General features: G+C 35.3%; 3 protein-coding genes and 1 pseudogene across 3 annotated transcripts; 2 read left to right on the top strand and 2 right to left on the bottom strand.

Moving 5' to 3' along the window:
• Nucleotides 1-1,297: 1,297 nt before the first annotated feature.
• Nucleotides 1,298-1,802, bottom strand: LOC133322912 (cuticle protein 7-like). Its single transcript, XM_061531863.1, has 2 exons — nucleotides 1,514-1,802; nucleotides 1,298-1,452 (listed from the first exon to the last, which is right to left on the bottom strand). Exons 1-2 carry the CDS (start codon nucleotides 1,800-1,802, stop codon nucleotides 1,298-1,300), a joined length of 444 nt encoding a protein of 147 aa, XP_061387847.1.
• A 734-nt stretch (nucleotides 1,803-2,536) lies between these two features.
• On the top strand, nucleotides 2,537-9,395 carry LOC133322911 (sarcoplasmic reticulum histidine-rich calcium-binding protein-like). The gene is made up of 4 exons (XM_061531862.1): nucleotides 2,537-2,879; nucleotides 2,946-3,089; nucleotides 8,878-9,171; nucleotides 9,241-9,395. Exons 1-4 carry the CDS (start codon nucleotides 2,537-2,539, stop codon nucleotides 9,393-9,395), a joined length of 936 nt encoding a protein of 311 aa, XP_061387846.1.
• A 5,323-nt stretch (nucleotides 9,396-14,718) lies between these two features.
• LOC133322909 (serine protease inhibitor 42Dd-like) lies at nucleotides 14,719-16,627 on the top strand (annotated as a pseudogene).
• A 3,554-nt stretch (nucleotides 16,628-20,181) lies between these two features.
• LOC133322908 (antitrypsin-like) lies at nucleotides 20,182-21,437 on the bottom strand. The gene is made up of 3 exons (XM_061531861.1): nucleotides 20,592-21,437; nucleotides 20,370-20,508; nucleotides 20,182-20,303 (listed from the first exon to the last, which is right to left on the bottom strand). Exons 1-3 carry the CDS (start codon nucleotides 21,435-21,437, stop codon nucleotides 20,182-20,184), a joined length of 1,107 nt encoding a protein of 368 aa, XP_061387845.1.
• Nucleotides 21,438-22,285: the final 848 nt, after the last annotated feature.

Below are 22,285 nucleotides of genomic sequence, written 5' to 3'. Positions count from 1 at the left end.
AATTTTTTGCTGGTTACTCTAATGTTCACGAAGCAACAACTTTATATCTTTATTTGCGGCTATTGCAGGTTCGTTTTCAGATGGCATGTCTTCAGTCAATTCGAATGAGGAATATTTTTTTGTAAAACATATCCCCCTTCTACTGTAAAATAAATACCAAAAGACAAGATTTATTTACCTCGAAATATTCTACAAAAATGTCTCTCAAAGTTTTTTGATTTGGTTATCAAAGACGAGAAATCGATATTCGTATGTTTACATCATATTGATCCGCTTTTACCCGATTATTGCTCAAAAACTCTCGGATTCTTCTTAAATATTTGCCATAAATAGAGATGCCAAAACCTTCAATAACATTATTTGCAAGGGACAGATCCCGACTCCTAAATTTTCAACCCCATTTACAGATAATTAACCCGATTTTTTAAACATCTGATTAAACGTATATACATATTATTTGGAAGCCACAGCCATCGTGCATCTATGTTGTTACCTTTCTATTTTTGTTTTTTTTCACTTAATTGTACGGTACAAAAACTACTACAAAACTCACTTATTTATAAAAAACAGTGAGCGTAAAAGGAATACAGAAACATTTTGTGTTTCATTCCACCTCCTAAATATCATCTGATCACACCGACATTCGTAGATGTTGTCCCTGAATTTAAAGGTCAATCACTCCTCTTGGATATCCTGTCAACTATTTGGGTCTATGTTCTTTAGGAGAAAACATATACGATATAGAATACAAACAATTTTCCATTAAATTCGATTTTACTCTTTAAATTTTGACCGATCTTGATCAAAACAATAATGCGTATTCCATAGTCATACCCCTTTCTTTGTATTTCGGTCAAAATTATAGCCTCTAGAGCGTCCAGAGGAACAGACAAAAAATGTTGGTTAATTTCATCCCTTAAATATTAACCGATCATTAGGGGTCTTCTGTGGCCAGAACACGTCCTACATGCAAAATTTATTGGCGATTGGGCTGTAACAGTGACTTATTTCGTGTGTACAAATTATAATGGACAGACGGACGAATGGATGGACACACATGTCCAGATCGACTCAGCTAGTCGAGATATGACGATCGGTATACTAAGAGTTCCAATATTTTGCGGCGTTACAAACTCTTGCGGCCCACAAAGCTATACCCTTACAACATAGTTGTGTAATGTATAAATAATAAGAAAAAAATAATAAACGTATACATTTTTGTTTCTTTATTTGTACATGTTATCCATGTCTTATTTCATAAATCAACTAATTTAATAAAAAATACTATTAAATATTTTTAATAGCCATAATGATCATGATATTCAGCTCCCTTGGAAGAGTCACCATGAGCTTGACCAATATTATGCACGGTGGCCTCGAATCCCTTCTTCTTATCAGATGTGTAGTTAACAACACGAGTTGTTCCATCGGATTCCTTTAAAGAATAGCTACCTGTAATTACAAAAACAAATCTTATATTATTTTTATTAACACAAAATTAATCAATAATTACCCTTAACATTATCACCATCTCGGGATTCCCATTGTTCCTTGATATCGCCAGTTTTCTTATCTTCAACACCATATGCAAATTCATATTTAGGATGGCTGTGATAATCAACATGTTCATCTCCATGGCCGTAATGATCATTGCTACCATAATGATTTTCGGCATGGTAATTATATCCTTTTTCTTCAGACTTATCATCGTGTTTGGTTACAATTGCATAACTGGTAGCCTCGCCATTGTTTTCGCTTCCATGTCCACCATTTTGATGTTTGTAGGGAAGAGGTCCTGCCATAGTTAGGGCAATGCAAATTGTCAAACAGGAAAATAAAGTTATAAAACGCATGGTGTCCAGATTTTTGTTTGCGAATTTTAAGACGATGAAAGTTTAATGGGAAACTGATACATAGTTTAAATTTTGTTGTGGTTTTTATACTGTAGTTCGATTATACACTGCAATTGCATTTCGAAAAAAAAAATTAGTTTAAAATTTTGTAAATGATTGTATATTATGAAATTAGGGTCATTGACAAAATATAAATATTGATTAAAGCGAACGAGAAAATCAGGACAGTACATAGTACATTAATCAAGCGTGATAAAAGAAAATAAATAATGTTCACTTATTATTTCATTAAGGTATACAAAAAACTATTAGCAATATTTCAGAGACAATCTGGAAAAAAGCAATTTGTTGCAAGGTCATTCATGGTAACCCATAAAATATAAAATTCAAAGTTTGTGAAAAAATGTAGTTCTATTTTGACCAATAAAGTAGAAAAACATTTGATTTTCTTTTATATTTGTGTTTCTCAGATTTAAAGTAATTTAACTGTCATAAATACTTTGGCAATGACCTTGAAAACAGGCTACACCCATAAAAATATAAAAAGTAAATTTTAACATTTTTCTTCTACTGTGAGTAGTTAGAGTATAAAATAACCAACGAAAATTCAAATTCAATATCATTTATCTACAATACATTCGAGTTGATTTAGTTAAAGTTTCCAAATGTGCTCTACAATTTCAATGTTTGCCTTCTTGGCTATTTGCATTGCCTTAACTGTGGCAGGACCTCTTCCCCACAAGGAGCACAATGGTGGTCATGGACAGGCTACCAGTTATGCCGTTGTAACCCAACATAATGATAACGAAGTTGTTAAATACGACGATCATGGATTTGCCGAACAAGTCAAATATCATGGTGGTAATGATGGTTATCATGGCCACGATGATCATTACGGACATGGAGGTGAACATAATGGAGATTATAACAGACATCCTAAATATGAATTTGCATATGGTGTGGAAGACCACAAAACTGGTGATATCAAAGAACAATGGGAATCCAGAGATGGTGACAAAGTGAAGGGTAAGATTTTAAAGAGCCATTGAATAATTTATAAATGTAAAATTAATTATTTGATTTCAATTGCAGGTAGCTATTCCCTTAAGGAATCGGATGGCACAACTCGGTTGGTAACATATACTTCCGATAAGAAGACAGGTTTCGAGGCAACGGTTCATAAAATTGGTGAAGCCAGCCATGATTACTCGGATGCTGAATATTCTCATAAACATGGTTATTAAAAATGCAATATTTACTATTAAATTTTATATTTGGAATGAAGTGTTTGTAGAATTAAATATCAGCATTACAATACTTTCTCATAATGTAAAAATATAAATGTTTAAATCCACAACTTGAGAGTTTTGTTTTTGATATAAAATTTGGATTGCCCAATGGCGTTGGTTAAAACTCTTTCTATGTCATCAATTGTCGAAGCACTTTTTGCACACTGAATTAGACAGGCATAAAATATTGACCTTATACGCTTCTTCAGACCTCTTATGTTCACGGGAATTGTTGAACATGTATGATTTTCTCGATGTGAAGGAATAAAAAATATCATGTGATCCAATACAGGGCGGATGACCCATCAATGACCGGTGAAAAAGACGCTGGTTTGAGAAGATGTGCGAAAGCAAGCGTTTTACCGGTGTATATTGATTCGTCGTATATTTTTCGCTTTTCTAATTTCTGCGAAGACTTCAGGCAAACGAATTAATGGTCTACCTACCTAATGTTTTCTACCTGGTCTAATGTTTTCTATGACAGACATATATGGGCAATATTGCCAATTTTTTAATATTCCATTTTCAAAAAATCAGTTTTTTTGTTTTTGTGGCACATCAATGATTTTTGGTACACATATAGAGAAAAATGTTCTGACTCCGAAACCGTTCGCGATCAAATTTTTGGTTGATGCGCGCAAAAGTTATCGAGGTTTTAATTTTGGGCATAAGAAAAAAATCTTAAAATTGCGCCGTTTATTATATTGACCAAAAACGTTGATATATATCTTCCTCCGTAAAATAAGAATATGAATATATTATAAAAATCGCGAAAAAGTTGCAGATCTTCGCGAAATATGAGAAAAATAATGAAAATATAGGAGATTACGTAAATATTTTCATTATATTAATGACATACACACACCTAAAAATTAATTTAAAAATATCTACATAATCTAAACACCATGGTGAATCAAATGATATCAAAATCACACAAGTCCGTGTAGCTGTTTGTAAATCACAGCGACAACAAAACAAGATACTGAGAAAAATTATTTGTTTTTGGTTCGAAAAAATAATGTCATCACATTTATTTTTTTAATTGTATACAAAAAATTTCAGAAAAAAATGTTGGGGTTATTCTGCTATTTTACCCGAATTTCGCTGAAAAATTGACATATATAATAATAATCACTTTTTGTGTATAAGTATACGCCTTGCGGATTATATCAAGACCCTTCCGATAAATCTTAGGGTTCTATAAATAGGAATAAATCTTAAAATAAAATAATATTATGAAATATACATTTTAAATTGCGTCTAAGACGCGTAATTCTCAAAATCATTTGATGCGCATGCGGTTTCCAGGAAGTACTGAAGTTTATCTTCCAATCCATATATATTTTGCGAAATTTCATTTGACGGCTAAGATGTGCCGCACGTTAAATTGAAGTACCCAAAAAACCGTAAAACGCGAATAATTTCCGAAAACTCCATAAGTCATTAACGCGCAACCGATTTCAGTGTGCACCCAAAAAAAATTCATCGATCTGTACCGATTTCAATGTGGTCCATTAAGAACCATGGATGTGCCAGCTCACACTATTTTTGAGATAAATTGCGTCTACATCGCGTAATTCTCAAAATCATTTGATGCGCATGCGGTTTCCAGGAAGTACTGAAGTTTATCTTCCAATCCATATATATTTTGCGAAATTTCATTTGACGGCTAAGATGTGCCGCACGTTACATTGAAGTACCCAAAAAACCGTAAAACGCGAATAATTTCCGAAAACTCCATATGTCATTAACGCGCATCCGATTTCGGTGTGCACCCTATAAAAATACATCGATCTATACCGATTTCAATGTGGTCCATTAAGAACCATGGATGTGCCATCACAATCTATTTTTGAGATAAATTGCGTACATCTCTCTTTCGGCTGAAGTTTTTAAAGTTCTCTTTTCGAAAAAGATCAAAATCCGTATGAGGTCATTTATTGAAGCGGAAATGATACACAGAAAACGCAAATAAATCCGCGATATTTTCAAAAACATTTTTTGCCAAATTTCGTGTTTTTGGAAGGCCAGTTCCCGCCGTTCTAGTAGATGGATTTTCACGAAGAAGATTTTATATCATCCGAAACGGAAAAAACCTTATTGATCGCGGGTACCCATATCATTCAGTTGACAGATCTAAAAATTTGGCCCGAAAAATAGGTTTTTTAGAAATTTGATCGCACAAAATTCGCACCTTCGGATGAGTATTACTCTGAAGCTGTAGCATGCACATACACAAAATACATATCAAATTACGCAGATTCGCGACTACAATAATCGTATAATCGATTTTTAGAAATTCCTGTTCGCGTATTAATGCTAGAACTAAAATTCAAAAAACACTCAAAATCGAGCTTCAAAATGTCAGCATCATTTAAAGGTAGATGCAGTTAAAATTTTGAAAAATGATACATAAGGGGCTTAGTCCCCATTTTGTTGGCTTCTAGTTTTATTTTGACACGAAGGCCGTGCAATGAGTGGCTTAGTCACAAATCGATAGAGAACATAAAAAAACTGGTTCGCCTCAACCTGTTTTTACACATTTTTTTACATTAAAGTAGACACAGCTTCCACTAAAATAAAGTTTGGAGGTCAATATCATGAGCAGTTTGCAACGACAGATCAATTAACCCAAAACTATTCACTTTTTTTCATATACTTAAGTAGTTCCCGAGTTATAAAGGTGTGAACCTCCGCTTCAGCTATGTTAAAAAATTGGCAATATTGCCCATATATAGTACGAGAATATTACACAGTGCAACAAGATTTTTGGGGTTGGAAAATCTCAATGCCGAAGAAAGTCCCCGGCGAGTATATTACGAACCCAGAGAGACAAATTCGCCAGAGGTCAAATTTTTCAGTTATGGTGTGATGATTTTTTTTCTCTGGTAACTCTAATGTTCGGAATGCAGTTATATTATTAGAACACTAAAATGCATTCTCATTTACATTAATATATTGGATTGTATGGTAAACAGGATGGGTGGGCATATCATGCAGCTACCAACTATGCATGATGTTTTCACATACTGTGGTGAGAATTTTTTTCTAGCTTCCTGTCTGGAATATAATAGACTATCTTTAACTATTGTATCTTATTTCTTCTATTCCTATCTTCTTCTGAATTATCACGCATTGATAAAATAAACTTGTAGTTTTTGTGGACAAATGCATTTTAGGCAAGATCCCCCCAATACGACGAGCAATAAGGCTGGATAAATATGCGTGCAAGGCCATAGATTTCATTTGAATATATTTCAATAGCACTCCACAACCTCGACACCCGATACTTATTACAATGTTTTCATCATCCTTTTCCATTTTTACCAAAATCCTTATATTAAGGGAAACTGTCGGATCCGTCTGAAATATTTCCAATGAATAAATTTTATTATGGCTAATACGTTTATAACATTTATACCTGAAGGATATAGACCCGAGAAGTTTATAGTATATCAAAGAGGAGTGGTTTATCTTTAAAATGATACCAATTATGTTTTCAAATGTACTCAGATGTGGGAGTTACACTTAAATATTTACAGGTGCTTACATAACTTATTTAGTAACCCATTATCACACAAGAGGGAAGAAATATAGAGCTGATCGCTTTGAAAATTACATGAGGTTCCAAGTTATGGTCAAGGACAACGCCTGTAATTTTCGGCGATGATCAGCTAATAATTTAGAATGAAGTAGGCAGAATTTTTGTGTTTTTTAGGACCGATGTATAGGACACAATTATAAGCCGAACATCACAACACTACGGCGAAGAGAAACTGGTCAATTAATTGTTAAGAAGAGTTGCTGTTGACCTCAAATCGCGAAAGAGGGTGCAAATATCAGGAAATATTGCCCAGGCTTGGAATAAACATCCACAGAATGTTAGATTTTCGTGGTAATTATAAAAGGTATTGTATGGTCGGCCGCCTCCGACAATACTGATCCGCTCACTGGTAAGTATTGAAGGTGGGTTACTTCGTTCTCTGTTTTGGTACATCGTCTGTATTTTCTAAGCAAAGTTGCTGAATTAGGTATTATCGGTTCTTGGAGGGTAAATAACATGTTTGGTCAATGGGAACTCCCCAATTATCGGTTTAAAATAATTGATCTTTTTATTTTTATTTCATTTTAATGTCTTTTTAGATTTTTCTTTGTGTTTTTTTTAGCTTGAATTCTAGTCAAAAATTGTCGATTTTCCAAAAAGTAATTTTCCTAGGTTCGCCGTTTTGCTAATATTCGGGCGATGTCAATAATCCTTGTTTATACCAGAGTCAGATATGTATTTATAGTTTATCGGAGGGTGAGATGGGTCATAACAAAAAAAAAAATGCACAATTCTCCCTATTTTCGGTATGGAGGGTGAGATAGGTCATAACAAAAAAATGCACAATTCTCCCTATTTTCGGTATGTTGGCGGTCCAAGCCGAATTTGCCAACCTAAGTAACTGCAACGTGGTTTTCGCCTCAATATAAAAGTTCCGACCAATATCCGGTTTTTGTAACACATGTTGAGGTAAGTGTATTATCATTAAATTTGAATTCGAGAATAGTGAAGAGTCCTCATAAGGGATTTAGTTTTTGGGAATGTATTCATTCGTAATATACTATATTTATCATGAGCAGCGTATCATATGTTCGGTTAAAATAAACAGCTTACATAGACAAATTATGGAAATTGGTATAATTATATTTTATTCATAATATATTATTTTATCATATTTATCACATTGAACCCGCTCTTTTCCAAAAGCAATCGAAATTCGAAACCGCATATTTTTAGTAAACATGTTTATGAGAATATTCGGCATCCGTAGAATCATGGCTGGCTTGACCAATTTTATGAACCGTTGCCTCAAAACCAGTTTTCTTATCCGAAGTATATGTTACCAAACGTGTTGTACCATCGGATTCCTTCAGAGAATAGCTACCTGAAATTAAAATAAATAAAACAATTAATTTTAACGTTTATAAATTATTAAAGGGTAAAATCTTACCCTTAACTTTGTCACCATCTCTGGATTCCCATTGCTCTTTAATATCACCGGTCTTTTTGTCTTCAACGCCATATGCAAATTCATATTTAGGATGGCTGTTATAATCTCCATCATGTTCACCTCCATGCCCGTGATGATCATCGTGTCCGTGATAATCATCATTACTACCATGATATTCGACTTGTTGGGTATATCCATGAGATTCGGCATGATTGTCATATTTAACAACTTCGTTATCATTATGTTTGGTTACAACAGCATAACTGGTAGCCTGTCCATGACCACCATCGTGCTCCTTGTGGGGAAGAGGTCCTGCCATAGTTAAGGCGATGCAAATAGCCAAAAAAGCGAACATTGAAATTGTGGAACACATATTGAAGATTTTGGAAACTTTAACTAAATCAACTCGAATGTATTGTGGATAACTGATATTGGTCTTGATTTTTCGTTGCTTGTTTTATACTCAAACCTAACACAATAGTAGCAATGGTTTTACTATTTACATTTAATATTTTATGGGTGTAGCCTGTTTTCAAGGTCATTGCCGAAGTATTCATGGTCAGTTAAATTGCTGTAATAATATGGTTCGAATATAAAAACCACCACGAAATTTCAATTCAATAACAGTTTCACATTAAACTTCCATCACCCCTTAAAATTCACCTTAGAAAAATCCAGCCACTATGAGTTTTATAAATGTCTTAACATTTTTGGCAATTTGTATTGCGCTAACTATGGCAGGACCTCTGCCATACAAACACCAATTTGATGGCCATGGAAGCGAACATAATGCAGAGGCTACCAGTTATGCCATTGTAACCAAACACGATGATAAGAACGGTGGTGCACATGGCGAACATGGAGGATATAACCAACATGATGAACATTATCATGCTGGCAATGGTCATGGACATGATGATGATCATGCCGAATACAACTCTCATCCTAAATACGAATTTGCATATGGTGTTGAAGATTCGAAAACTGGTGATATTAAAGAACAATGGGAGTCGCGACATGGCGATAAAGTTGAAGGTAATATTTGATCACATTTTTTTTTGATTTGCTTTAAATTTAATATTTTTGTTTTCTTTTAAATCATAGGTAGCTACTCATTGAAGGAATCCGATGGTACAACACGTATTGTTAACTATACCTCTGATAAGAAGAAAGGTTTCGAGGCCACCGTGCATAATATTGGTCAGGCCCATGGCGATTCTACCAAAGGTGCTGAATATCATGGTCACTATGGTCATTAAAACAGCTGACAAATAAAACTTTATTCTGTGATTAGGTGTGTGCAAGATACATGGGCAATAAAATAAAAACATAAAACAAAAGAAAATTTTTAAAATTTAGGTAACTTTTTATATATTTACTTAATTTTATATAGAGGAACATATAATTGCTGTAGATATGACACTATGAAAAATATCGAATTCATTGTCGGGAGGTTGGATAAGCCCTTGGTGAGTATATTAAGAAGCAAAAAGGAACAATTGTCCATAGGTAAAGTTTTTGAGTTATGCCGTGTTGAATTTTTTGCTGGTAACTCTTAAGTGCATGAAGGATTTGTATGGGACTATTGCAGGTTATTTTTGAGATGACATGTCTTCAGTCAAATCGAATGAGGAAAATTTTTGTAAGGCATATCATCCTTCTATCTCGAGTTCTTGAGTCTCCTTTTCGTCCTTGTTTTTGAACCGTAATGTAAATACAGCCAAAAGATATTTTTTGAAATATTTATCAAAAATAGATCGTATTATGGCAAACACGTTAATATAATTTATTCGAAAGAGAGACAGATATAACTCGAAATTTTATTTATTTATGTATTTATTTTTTTAGCAAAATTAGTGCAGCCCTTTTATTTGACCCTAGGACGAACCATATTTAAATTGGTGAAAATCGGTTCAGATTTTATTATAGCTCCCATTTGCACGAACTTTAGCATGGTGTACTAAATTGAGTCTAAAATGATGTGTGCTCAGTTTCGTGCAAATCGGTTCATATTTAGATATAGCTCCCATATATATTCTGATCCGATATAATGTAAATGGTGCACCACAGTCCCTATATATCCCTCTATTTGCACGAAATGTGTGTACTGAATTGAGTCTAGAATGATGTGGGTTTAGTTTCGAGAAAATCGCTTCAGATTTCGATATATCTCCGATTTAATGTAAATGGTGCACCAAAGTCCCTTTTTATACCCATCACAACTATGTTGTCAGGGTGTTAACACTATAAAGACTGGAATTTTGTATATACCTATATTGCCTAAAATCGGTCAAAATTACCTCATTCTGAAAGAATTTTTATTTTGTAAAGAAATTGCTCGAAATTAAATTAATTAAATTTATTTTTTAATATTTTTTACATTATTTACAATCATACACAACATTGTTATTATTTGTTTTCGGCGGGAGAGCTCCCGAGTTTCCCTTTTCGAAAAATAAGAACACTGACAAAATGTTCCGAGTTTCCCTTTTCGAAAAATAAGAACGCGGACAAAATGTTCAAAAAGAGGAAGTCTTTACTCTAAGAGTGAAATCGACTGGAAATATAGCAATAATTATTGCTATTGACTCATGTTTCAGGGATTTTGGAAACGTTTTTTTAATCAATTTGGCTGTAAGTTGGTATTTTTGGTTTCATTGTCCTAAATATGATTTATATTGAACCAAGTTTGAGGGTAGCCCCCATATAACGGTACCCCAAAAATCTCTGTACTAAAAACCGGTAAGGAAAGCTTAAAAGACGGACGGGGCCGACTACAGGGTTGCCCATATTCGACGGACCCATCTGGCAACGCCATAACTTTTGACAAAGATGTCACATCGCTTAATGACATACCGCGTTTGAAGCGTCAGTCCAAGCAGATTTTTACCATGAACCAATACACATCACGCTCTGGAATAGTTGAAATTTACATTCAACAGAAGAAGTCAATTGTGAAAACTCAACGTGCTTTTAAAAAATTAAAAATGTGAGAAGTGCGCCGTCTAAGAACACCATTAAGCGTTTATTCGAAAAATTTTCGACTGGTAAGGCTCTTTCTAATCCGAAGAGGCCATATAAAAGTCGACCAAGGTGATCGGCCGAGAATATCGCTGCCGTACGAGCCAGTGTTGAGAGGTCCCCAAGAACATCCCAAAAAAGCCGTTCTCAGCAGTTGGGCATGGCTGCATTTGTTCCCGTACAAAATTCAATTGACGCAAAGAATGTTGCCTGCGGACAAGCCTCGTCGATTGGAATGGGCCCAAAGAGTCATCGAAATGGCCGAAGATGACGAGCAATTTTGGAACAAAATTATCATGTCCGATGAAGCACATTTCACATTGAATGGGACCGTAAATAAGCAAAATTGCCGTTTTTACGCCACTGAAAATCCTCAGGAGATTCAAGAAGTGCCTTTTCATGAGGAAAAAGTCACAGTTTGGTGCGGCGTTAGTGCGAAAACGTTCATTGGGCCGTTTTTCTTCCAAAATGAAAATGGCCATGCTGTTACCATCAATCAGGAGCGTTATCGCGATAATTTTGTGATGCTAATTATTTGTCGAAAGCGTATGAGGCAGTTCTGGTTTCAACAAGACGGCGCTCCACTGCAAACAAGTCGTATAACAATCGATTTTCTGAAGAATTTGTTTCCGGGCCGTTTGATGTCGAAAAGAGTGATTTGGACTGGCCACCGTACCGCGTTCGCCCGATTTGACGCCGCCTGACTTCTTCTTGTGGGGATATTTGAAGTCAAAGGTTTACGTTAACAAGCCAAGGACCGTAGAAGAGCTCAAGGACAACATTCGTAAAGAAATAGACGCTATTCCGGCCGAAATGTTGGCTAAAACGATGGAAAATGCAGCAAAAAGGGCACAATACGTCATCAACGCCAGAGGCGGCCATTTGAGAGATATCATATTCAAAAATTGATGTAAACAAATCTACTTGGAACAAATTAAATGATTTACATTGCCAACCGCAAAATTTTTATACCCTACACAACTATGTTGTCAGGGTATTATAGCTTTGTGCAGCCCCAAAATTTTGTAACACCGCGAAATATTGGTCCTAGACCCACCTTTAAGTATACCGATCGTCATATCTCGACTAGCTGAGTCGATCTAGACATGCGTGTCCGTCCGTCTGTCCATTATAATTTGTAAACACGATACAGGCCACAGTTATGGACCAATTTTCACGAAATTTTGCATATAGGATGGGTTCTGGCCAATGAAGACGATCGTCATATCTCGACTAGCTGAGTCGATCTAGACATGTGTGTCCGTCCGTCCGTCCGTCTGTCCATTATAATTTGTAAACACGATACAGGCCACAGTTATGGACCAATTTTCACGAAATTTTGCATATAGGATGGGTTCTGGCCAATGAAGATCCCTATTGTTTTTGGGAAAGATCGGTTAATATTTAGGGGATGAAATGGACCAAATACTAATTTTTTCGGTTTTTCTGGTCGCTCCAGAGGCCGTAATAATGGCACGAACTTCGTGAAATTTTGCATGGAGAAGGGGATCGGGCCAAAAAATGAGCATGCCTGTTTTGATAAAGATCGGTCAATGTTTAGCGGGTCAAATGGACCCTGACTTTTGTGTGAAAAAGTACAAAATTTGTATTCTATAGCATATATATTTACCACTGAAGGACATAGACCCGAGAAATTGATATTATATCCAAGAGGAGTGGTTGTTGTATGTGCTCGGATGTATGTGCTCGGATGTGGGAGTTACAACTAAATATTTACAGGTATCTCCGTATTCGTATATTATTTAGAAACCCATTATCACTCTAGAGAGCGGAACTATAACGCTGATCGCGTTCCATGAGGTTCCGGGTATGGTCAAGAACAACGCCTATCATTTTCGGCGATGATCTGATAATAATTTTGGAATGAAGTGGACCAAAAACTTAATTTTTTGTGTTATTTTCGAGTCGATCTATAGACCACAAATGAAAGCCGAACATCACAATGCAACCCATGGTGAAGGGAATCTGGACAATAGCTGTATTGAATACTCGTAATATTCGGAAAATATGTCAGTTTGAGGAAGAGGTGCTGTTTACCTCTAATCGGGCAAGAGGGTGCAAATATCACGAACTATTGTCCAGGCTCGGAATAAACATCCGCAGAAAATTTGAGTTCCGTGGTAGTTGTGTAGGGTATCGTATGGTCGGCCCCGTCCGACTATACTGCTCCGCTCACTGGTTATTTTTTCTTTGATTAAAAAAAAAAAACATGGGCCCGTCGAATATGGGCAACCCTGTATATGATACTCTTCACCACTTTGGGTACATACAAGAGATGCTCATATGTACAATATCCTGAATATAGAATAGAACGCGGAATTTTGTTGGAATCGGTTTGGATATAGCTCCCGGATATATTTTCATTTGATTTTATGTAATTGTGGTACCAGAGAGCCTATGTTTGTTCGATTTACACGAAATTTGACAGAGGTCATTGAATTGAGTTTAAAATTATGTGTGTATATTAAAATCGGTTGAGATTTAGATATAAATCCCATATACATTTTCGTCAGATATGTAAACGGTAAGCCGAAGATTTTTTTCTTCCACACAACTTTCCTTTCATTGGTTATAATTGGTTTCCATCCATGATTTATAGCGTAACTTATATCGATCATAGCATAGCCTCCATACCATGGCAGAAGCCACATTCGAATAATATGACTGCAAATCGAAAAAAAGTTGGAACAGTTTAGATTTTTGCACTTATAGATACACATGAAATGTGTTCCAAAACTGAATTTCAAAAAAATGTAAAAATATGTTTTTTTGTTTGTCCAGAAAAGGGGGTTTCATCAGGTAAATCCCACCTCCATCTAACCGAATATTTATGCTGTGAATTGTGTATGTGTGTGTGTGTTTTTTTTTTCAAATTCAAAATTAATGTATTTTCGATTTGTTGTTGACAGCATTAGGCAATGGCGAATTTTAAGTTTCACATGTCAGTGTGCATGAATATTCAAATTGCGGCCAATTATGAATTAAAGATAGAGGCTTTATTTGACATTACTGCACTTAGAAAAAGAAACAACAACAACAAAAATATACAGCTTAATCTAAAAAAAAACTTTTGAACCATGGAATTGATAATCAAAAATGTTTGTTTGTCATATAAAAAAATTATATTTATTTGAAAATTTTCACAACCGAATTGGACAGTATCATTGCAGTTGTTATTGAAGAAGGTGTATCTTTACAAAACTAAGCAAATGGACGTGAAAGGTAAAATAGAAAATAATATGAAAAATAAATAAATAATGTAAATAGTAATATAATTGATTTTATTATTGTAAAATAATGAGGCTTAAGCACAGTTTGTTGTTTTTATAAACAACTATTTATTGGTGGGGAATGTAAGGCATTGTCCTCCAAAGATTAAGTCAGGGAAGGCTATAGATCCACTGATAGCTTATTTTTTTCATTTCAGCCTGTTTACCAATAACTTTGGGCATTTTCATAATATGCCTAACCAGGATATCAGCAACTTCCCCAAATTCTCTCGAATTCCATTCTAGTTTGGAGAATTTTAGTAAAGATATTATGAGTGAAATTTACTCAAAGAACACTAAAAAAAATATCATATTTTCACCATTTTCAATACAAACCTGTTTGGCAATGGTACGTATGGGAGCTGATGGCCAAACGGCTGCGGAAATTGATGACGGCTTGGGATTTACTGGTCAACCCATAGACAAAGTAGCATACAATTACCACTCCCTTTTGGCAAAATACGAAGATGGCAAAACATTAAAAATTGCCAATAAAATTTATGTTGCCAAAAATTATCAACTGGAAAATAATTACAACGACATAGTGACGAACAATTCCTTTTCATCACTGGAAAATGTGAATTTTTTCGGAAAGTGAAAAGACAGCAAAATTAATGAACGACTGGGTTGAAATTAAAACTGATAATGCAATTCATGACATCATCAATCCGCAAGCGCTTAGCAATGATACCCGTCTTATGTTACTCAGTGCAATTTATTTCAAAGGCAATTGGGATAAACCATTCGATGTGAAAAACACCAAGGAAGCTGATTTTTATATTGATGACCAGAAAATCGTTAAAGTTCAAATGATGTACAAGGCAGGAATGATGCCATTTAGAGATATTCAAGAATTGGATGCCTGTGCCATACGTCTGCCATATAAAGACACTGATCTTTCTATGGTTATTATTTTACCCAACTCTCGTACAGGTTTGGCAACATTAATGGAGAAACTAAAATCATTTTCCTTGGCATCGCTGGAGGGACAAGGGCTGCGCCGAAGAGGTGTGCGTCTTTATTTGCCGAAATTTAAGGCCGAGTTTGAAGTTGTTCTCAATGGACCATTGAAAAAGGTAATATTTTAAAATTATTGATACACATGTTGAATAAATTAGGTACATGTGACAATCGGTTAATCTGTAACATGTTTGAGAAAATGTGTTGTCAGAATTAAAACAATTCAAAAATCGTTTATCTCATCCTAATTCCTCCCAATTCCATGAGGTGGGCATTCTGAAGACACAGAATTATTTGAGACCCTAATGTAGAAGTTATGTCGAAACCACAATATAAATTTTCTGCCAGAAGATATGTTATCTTCTGAGAAAACCCTATCCCAAATTGGAAACACTTACGCTGCAATACTAGGAAAATGGGGCTGGGTATTGCCCTGCAATATTGACCTATATTGAAAAATGTTTCCATGTCTTTTATCCTTCAAAATGCCAAAATATGGAACTTCATTTAAACTCTGCCATACATTTTTTAACCCATGGGGAATCCGTAAAGACAAATTACTACCATTTCGGTTAGAAATTACACACAGTACCATTTTTAGATAGCATGAGGGTGTATTTAATATGAAGGCTATATCAAAATATTGACATCAATTTCAAATATTCTGCTAAGACGGGTTTTACCATAAAAATATCTGATATGGCGCGGAAATGTTATAACGTGACTATTTTCTGCACAAAGAAATCCACATCGATCTCTGCTGTGATTTCATCAGCCAATCGAACATGGGTAAATCGACATCGAATTTTATTTTTTATGTGTTTTACTTTGTACGACCCTATTATTGATTCGTTTGCATATTTCTAAATTTTTGTTTTTCTTTTCCCAGCTTGGTATGAAACAAATGTTCTCTCAGGCAAACCTAAGTAAAATGTTGAAATCCAACGAGCCGCTTCAGGTATCCGATGTTGTACACAAAGCCTTTATAGATGTCAATGAAGTGGGAACAACTGCCGCTGGTGTTACACGTATGAAAAAAAAAACGCACACAAATATATTTATGGGATAATTATATTTATATGTTTCTTCTTATTATTTTAGGCATTGGTATTATGACCCGTACCCGACCCGCTGATTTTATAGCTGATCATCCATTTTACTATGCAATAGTGAACGAAAATTCGGTTCCACTGTTCCAAGGAACTTTTATTGGAAAATAAAACAAGAATGAATATATATTTTAGATTTGGAATATAATAAAATGATTTTGAACATATATTATATATGGGAGCTATATCTAAATCTGAACCTATTTCCACAAAACATTGCATACATGAATCTGACCTTAATTCCGTACGCTGTGCAAAATGTTGTCGCAATCGGACGAATATTGGGAGTTTGGATATTTATTGAGACGAATATTGGTCTAGTTCGGTAAACTGTGCAAAATTGTATCTCAATCGGACAGACGGACGGTCGGAAATCGACTCAGAATGTTATTCTATGCAAATTCTCAAAAGGAACCATTGGCCTATCTCGATTTCTTTTGCCTGTTACCAACATATGTACAAAGACATAAAACCCTGTACCACAGTGCGGTGAAGGGCATAAAAATGTTGACATTTTGTGGAGAAAGTATCAGAAGTAGTGGACCAATAGATCCGATATTTAAGCTTGATCTGTGTCTGGTAAATACATTACCGTATGCAAAACTTTGGATTATATTCAACATTTTGACCCTTTGTGGATGAGGTACTAGAAAGAATGGACGGATATGTCCCATCTTACAACATTATACAGGTATGTTTAAAATACAAAGGTGTACAAAGGTTAATTGAAATGGAATAGTCCATTTGCACGATAAATTAAGGAATTTTCGGCAAAATGTTGAAAATTTTGTGGGGGATGTAACAAAAGGAGTGGATCTGAGGGACCCATCCTCCAACATTAATATAAAATAAATACTATGATTTCCATATTTGGAATGAAATCGGACATTCTACACCATCGTTTGACCCATTGAGGGGAGGTACAAGAAAGAGTGGTCCAAAGGGTACTATCTTTGATTCTATCTAGTTAAGATAAAAGTATTACGATGAGCATAGGTTATATAGAATTTGTATATTCCGTTCGTTTCACATACAAATAGCAAAGTTTAAAAATTTTGAACCTTTGTCGAGAAAGTATTAGAAGGAGTGGACCGATAAATCTCATTTCCCAAATGGATTAGGTTGTACAAAGTTTGGTTTGATATTATAAAACCAGTGAGCGGAGCAGTATAGTCGGACGGGGCCGACCATGCGATACCCTACACAACTACCACGAACTCTAACTTTCTGAGGATGTTTATTCCGAGTCTGAGTAATATTTCGTGATATTTGCCCCCTCTTGTCCGATTAGAGGTTAACAACACCTCTTCCTTACTTTTTTCGAATATTCAGTACAGTCCTTCTAATTACTTGTCCAGATTACCTTCACGGTGGGTTGTGTTGTGATTTTCAGATTATACTCTACTCGAAAACACACAAAAAATTATGTTTTCGGTCCATTTCATCCCAAAATTTTAATCTGATCATCACCGAAAATTGTAGGCGTTGTTCTTGACCATAACTGGAACTTCATGAGAAATTTCAAAGCCATCAGCGCGATATTTCTCCCTCTAATGTGGTAATGGGTTACTAAATAATATCTGAATACGTAAGCACCTGTAAATATTTGACTGTAACTCCCACATCTGAGTAGATACATCACTATATTTGGTATCAATTTAAAGGCCAACCACTCCTCTTGGATATGCTATCAAATCCTGGGGACTACATCCTCCAGGAGTAAATATATATGCCATAGAATACAAATTTTGTCATTTTTCACACAAAAGTCAGGGTCCATTTGACCCGCTAAATATTGACCGATCTTTATCAAAACATGCATGCTTATTCTCTGGCCCGATCCCCTTCTCCATGCAAAAATTCGCGGTGTTTGGGCCATAATTGCGGCCTCTGGAGCGACCAGAAAAACCGACAAAAATTTAGTATTTGGTCCATTTCATCCCCTAAATATTAACCGATCTTTTCCAAAAACAATAGGGGTCTTCATTGGCCAGAACCCATCCTACATGCAAAATTTCGTGAAGATTGGTCCATAACTGTGGCCTGTATCGTGTTTACAAATTATAATGGACAGACGGACGGACGGACGGACGGACGGACACACATGTCTAGATCGACTCAGCTAGTCGAGATATGACGATCGGTATACTTAAAGGTGGGTCTAGGACCAATATTTCGCGGCGTTACAAACATTTGGGGCTGCACAAAGCTATAATACCCTGACAACATAGTTGTGTAGGGTATAATGACCATATCGTAAAGTTGCAAAGGTTTGGTTCAAATTGAGTATGCCGTTCGCATGATGTTATAAAATTAATATTCAGCAAAGAGTAGACCGATCCAGAAGGAATGGATCCATTTTCCCCCATCTATGAACATAGTTTGAGTTTGAAAGAATTATTACGATTTGCCAAATCTGGATGAAATCGGTTACCCCTTTCGAGATTAATCGTGCGCACCAGGCGGTCAGACAGACATACGGACGGACATTTGTAAATACACTCCAAATAGCCTGAAACGGATGTGGTCCGAAGAAACGGGTGGTCTAAACCAATATTTCGATGTACCACACTGTGGTACAGGGTATTATGTCTTTGTGCATATGTTTGTAACAGGTAAAATGAAACGAGAGAGACACATGGTTCCTTTTGAGAATATGCTTAGAATCACTTTCTGAGTCGATTTACGCATGTCCGTCTGCCTGTCCGTCCGTCCGTCCGACCATGTATTTTTGTGAACAAAGTGCAGGACGCATTTATGATCCGATTTGGATGAAATTTGGCATAGGTCACTTATTTGGCCCATGGTCGAACCCTATTGAAATTGGGAAAAATCGGTTCGGATTTAGATATAGCTCCCATATATATATTCGTCCGATTTAATGTAAATGGTGCACGAAATTTGCACGAAATTTGACACAGCGTAATGCATTAGGTCTAGAATGATGTGTGTTAAGTTTCATGAAAATCGGTTCAGATTTATATATAGCTCCCATATATATTTTCGTCCGATTTAATTTAAATGGTGCACCAAAGTCCCATATATCTTTCGATTTGCACGAAATTTGGCACAGCGTAATGAATTAGGTCTAGAATGATGTGTGTTAACTTTCATGAAAATCTGTTCGGATTTAGATATAGCTCCCATATATATTTTCGTCCGATTTAATGTAAACGGTGCACCAAAGTCCCATATATCTTACGATTTGCACGAAATTTGGCACAGCGTAATGAATTAGATCTAGAATGATATGTGTTAAGTTTCCTGAAAATCGGTTCAGATTTAGATATAGCTTCTATATCTGACTAAATGAAAAATTTAGTATCGGTTAGGATTCATCTGTTGAATATACCCAAAGTGGTGAAGGGTATCATATAGTCGGCCTCGTCCGACTTTACTACTTTCCTTACTGGTTTTGTTTGGAAACATGCCAAACTCCCCAAAATACCAAATTTGGGAGGAACCGTTATATGGGGTCAGCTAACAAAGCAATATTGATTATATCTTTCAGGTGATAGTCACCGTTCATGACCACCGTTGATGATGATTTAAAACTACTTGCATTAAAATTACATAGATCAAATTTGGAACTGCAAAAAAAAACAACATTTAATGCTCTTCAATATTTATATTTTTCATATTAATATATTCTCTCTCTACTGAGTTTATTTTCCAACAAATACTCCCTCAATTAAAGGCATAAAATCCTTATTCAAAATCGCATAATAAAATGGTCCATCGGCGCTAAACCTGAAGAACGGGTTATTACGGCTATAATGGTCTGCAGCTGAAAAATTAAATTATTTTTTTTTTAACAATTAGATATTTATTACCTTCTAAATTATGAACTTACTTGATGCAGGAGGAGCAGGATTTCCTGCCTCGCCAACTTCAATGATTGTTTGATGAATTATTTCGGTGACGGCTAAGGGTTCGGAGGACGCCAGCATTTTACCAAAATCTCCACTTTCGAATATTTTTGTTAAACCCAGCTGAAAATTATAATACACATATTAAAATATATTCTCATATTGTTGTAAAACTTTTTTAATATGCAATTAAATTTCACACCCACCTTCTTAAGGCTCTCACTTAAATTGCCACTAAATTCCACCTTAAATTTCGGCATACGAAATTCAATTCTCTTTCTTTGAAAGACACTACTTGCAACAAATGATGACATATCCAACGATTTCATTGTATTCACAACTTTATCTAAACCATCGGCACGGAATGGCACCACAATCAACATTGATAGACCAGAATCCTGATATGGCAACAATATCGCACCAGCATTCATTGCCGACTGTCTGCCATAACGGAAATATGAACGAACTTTCATCATGGGTAACATTATGTAGTTATCATTCTCATCTATGTAGAATTTATCGGGTTTGGTCCATTTCTCATTGAATTCCGTTTTCCATTTGCCATTAAAATTCACTGTGCTCACAAGCAGTAAATCTGTGATGGGTTTTAAATTCTCTAAATTTCCTATTGCGTTTCCAGTTTTTGAGACGACCCACTGATTTATTGTCTCAGCAGTTTCCTTTGTTTTTGTAAAATCTATATTCTCCACATTAGTAAAGAATTGATTGGAGAGTATTGCCTCAAAATCTTTATTTATGGGATGTTTATTTGTGACATACATTTTGTTGGCCAGTTTAAAAACTTTCCCATTCTGATACTCTTTTAATTTGTTGTGATATGTTTCAGCCATTAAAATTAAATCGTTTTTCGTTCTGTTCAAAACTTTGTCTAAATTTTGTGCTGTTTCTCTCTCAGCTCCCATGCGAATCATTGCAAGGCATGTCTCCACAGCAAATGGGGAGACTGCAACATTTTTATCATATTTCGTTTGAACCATCTCCTTCAATATGGTGCTACCCTGGAGAGTAGCACTTGTTAACGAAGACAGCATCCCGATTACGACCAGAAGTGTAAATGTATTTGCTACAATACAAAATATAATATATGCATAAATTTGTACAGTCACGTTCACATAATTAGCACACACATATAAACACACAAAGCATGTCTTGGGCCCTAAAAAAATATTGGCTAATGAAAAATTCATATAAAAATCCCTGTCGGTATTCGCTAATGAAAAAAATTCTTTTAAAATCCCAACCTGTATAGGTCTTTGAAAAAAAATGTAAAAATCCACGCCTGTATTGGTCCCTGAAAAAAATCCACGCCTGTATTGGTACCTGAAAAAATCCACGCCTGTATTGGTACCTGAAAAAAATCCACGCTTGTATTGGTTCCCTAAAAAATCCACGTCTGTATTCTTTAAAAAATCCACGCCGATTGTTGGTCTTTGAAAAATATTCTTTAAAGGTCCCTGAAAAATATTCTTTACTAAATCCACGCCTTGTATTGGTCCCTGAAAAATATTCTTTAAAAAATCCACGCCTTGTATTGGTCCCTGAAAAATATTCTTTAAAAAATCCACGCCTTGTATTGGTCCCTGAAAAATATTCTTTAAAAAATCCACGCCTTGTATTGGTCCCTGAAAAATATTCTTTAAAAAATCCACGCCTTGTATTGGTCCCTGAAAAATATTCTTTAAAAAATCCACGCCTTGTATTGGTCCCTGAAAAATATTCTTTAAAAAATCCACGCCTTGTATTGGTCCCTGAAAAATATTCTTTAAAAAATCCACGCCTTGTATTGGTCCCTGAAAAATATTCTTTAAAAAATCCACGCCTTGTATTGGTCCCTGAAAAATATTCTTTAAAAAATCCACGCCTTGTATTGGTCCCTGAA

Source organism: Musca vetustissima, unplaced genomic scaffold (assembly GCF_032173495.1).
Source record: "Musca vetustissima isolate MV318-11 ecotype Yass unplaced genomic scaffold, APGP_CSIRO_Mvet_v1 utg144863, whole genome shotgun sequence".
Lineage (NCBI taxonomy): Eukaryota > Metazoa > Arthropoda > Insecta > Diptera > Muscidae > Musca > Musca vetustissima.
Note: the sequence above shows the minus strand (reverse complement) of the source record. Positions and strands in the feature narration are given on the sequence as shown.

Bases quoted from the DNA above. Each gene is read 5' to 3' on its own strand.
- LOC133322912 (XM_061531863.1), bottom strand. From the start codon at position 1,802: ATGGCAGGACCTCTTCCCTACAAACATCAAAATGGTGGACATGGAAGC. The intron at 1,453-1,513 runs GTAATTATTGAT...TTGTAATTACAG, and splicing joins AGATGGTGATAATGTTAAGG to GTAGCTATTCTTTAAAGGAA.
- LOC133322908 (XM_061531861.1), bottom strand. From the start codon at position 21,437: ATGCTGTCTTCGTTAACAAGTGCTACTCTCCAGGGTAGCACCATATTG. The intron at 20,509-20,591 runs GTGGGTGTGAAA...TATAATTTTCAG, and splicing joins TAAGTGAGAGCCTTAAGAAG to CTGGGTTTAACAAAAATATT. The intron at 20,304-20,369 runs GTAAGTTCATAA...TTAATTTTTCAG, and splicing joins TCCTGCTCCTCCTGCATCAA to CTGCAGACCATTATAGCCGT.
- LOC133322911 (XM_061531862.1), top strand. From the start codon at position 2,537: ATGTTTGCCTTCTTGGCTATTTGCATTGCCTTAACTGTGGCAGGACCT. The intron at 3,090-8,877 runs GTTATTAAAAAT...TAACTATGGCAG, and splicing joins TGAATATTCTCATAAACATG to GACCTCTGCCATACAAACAC. The intron at 9,172-9,240 runs GTAATATTTGAT...TTTAAATCATAG, and splicing joins ACATGGCGATAAAGTTGAAG to GTAGCTACTCATTGAAGGAA.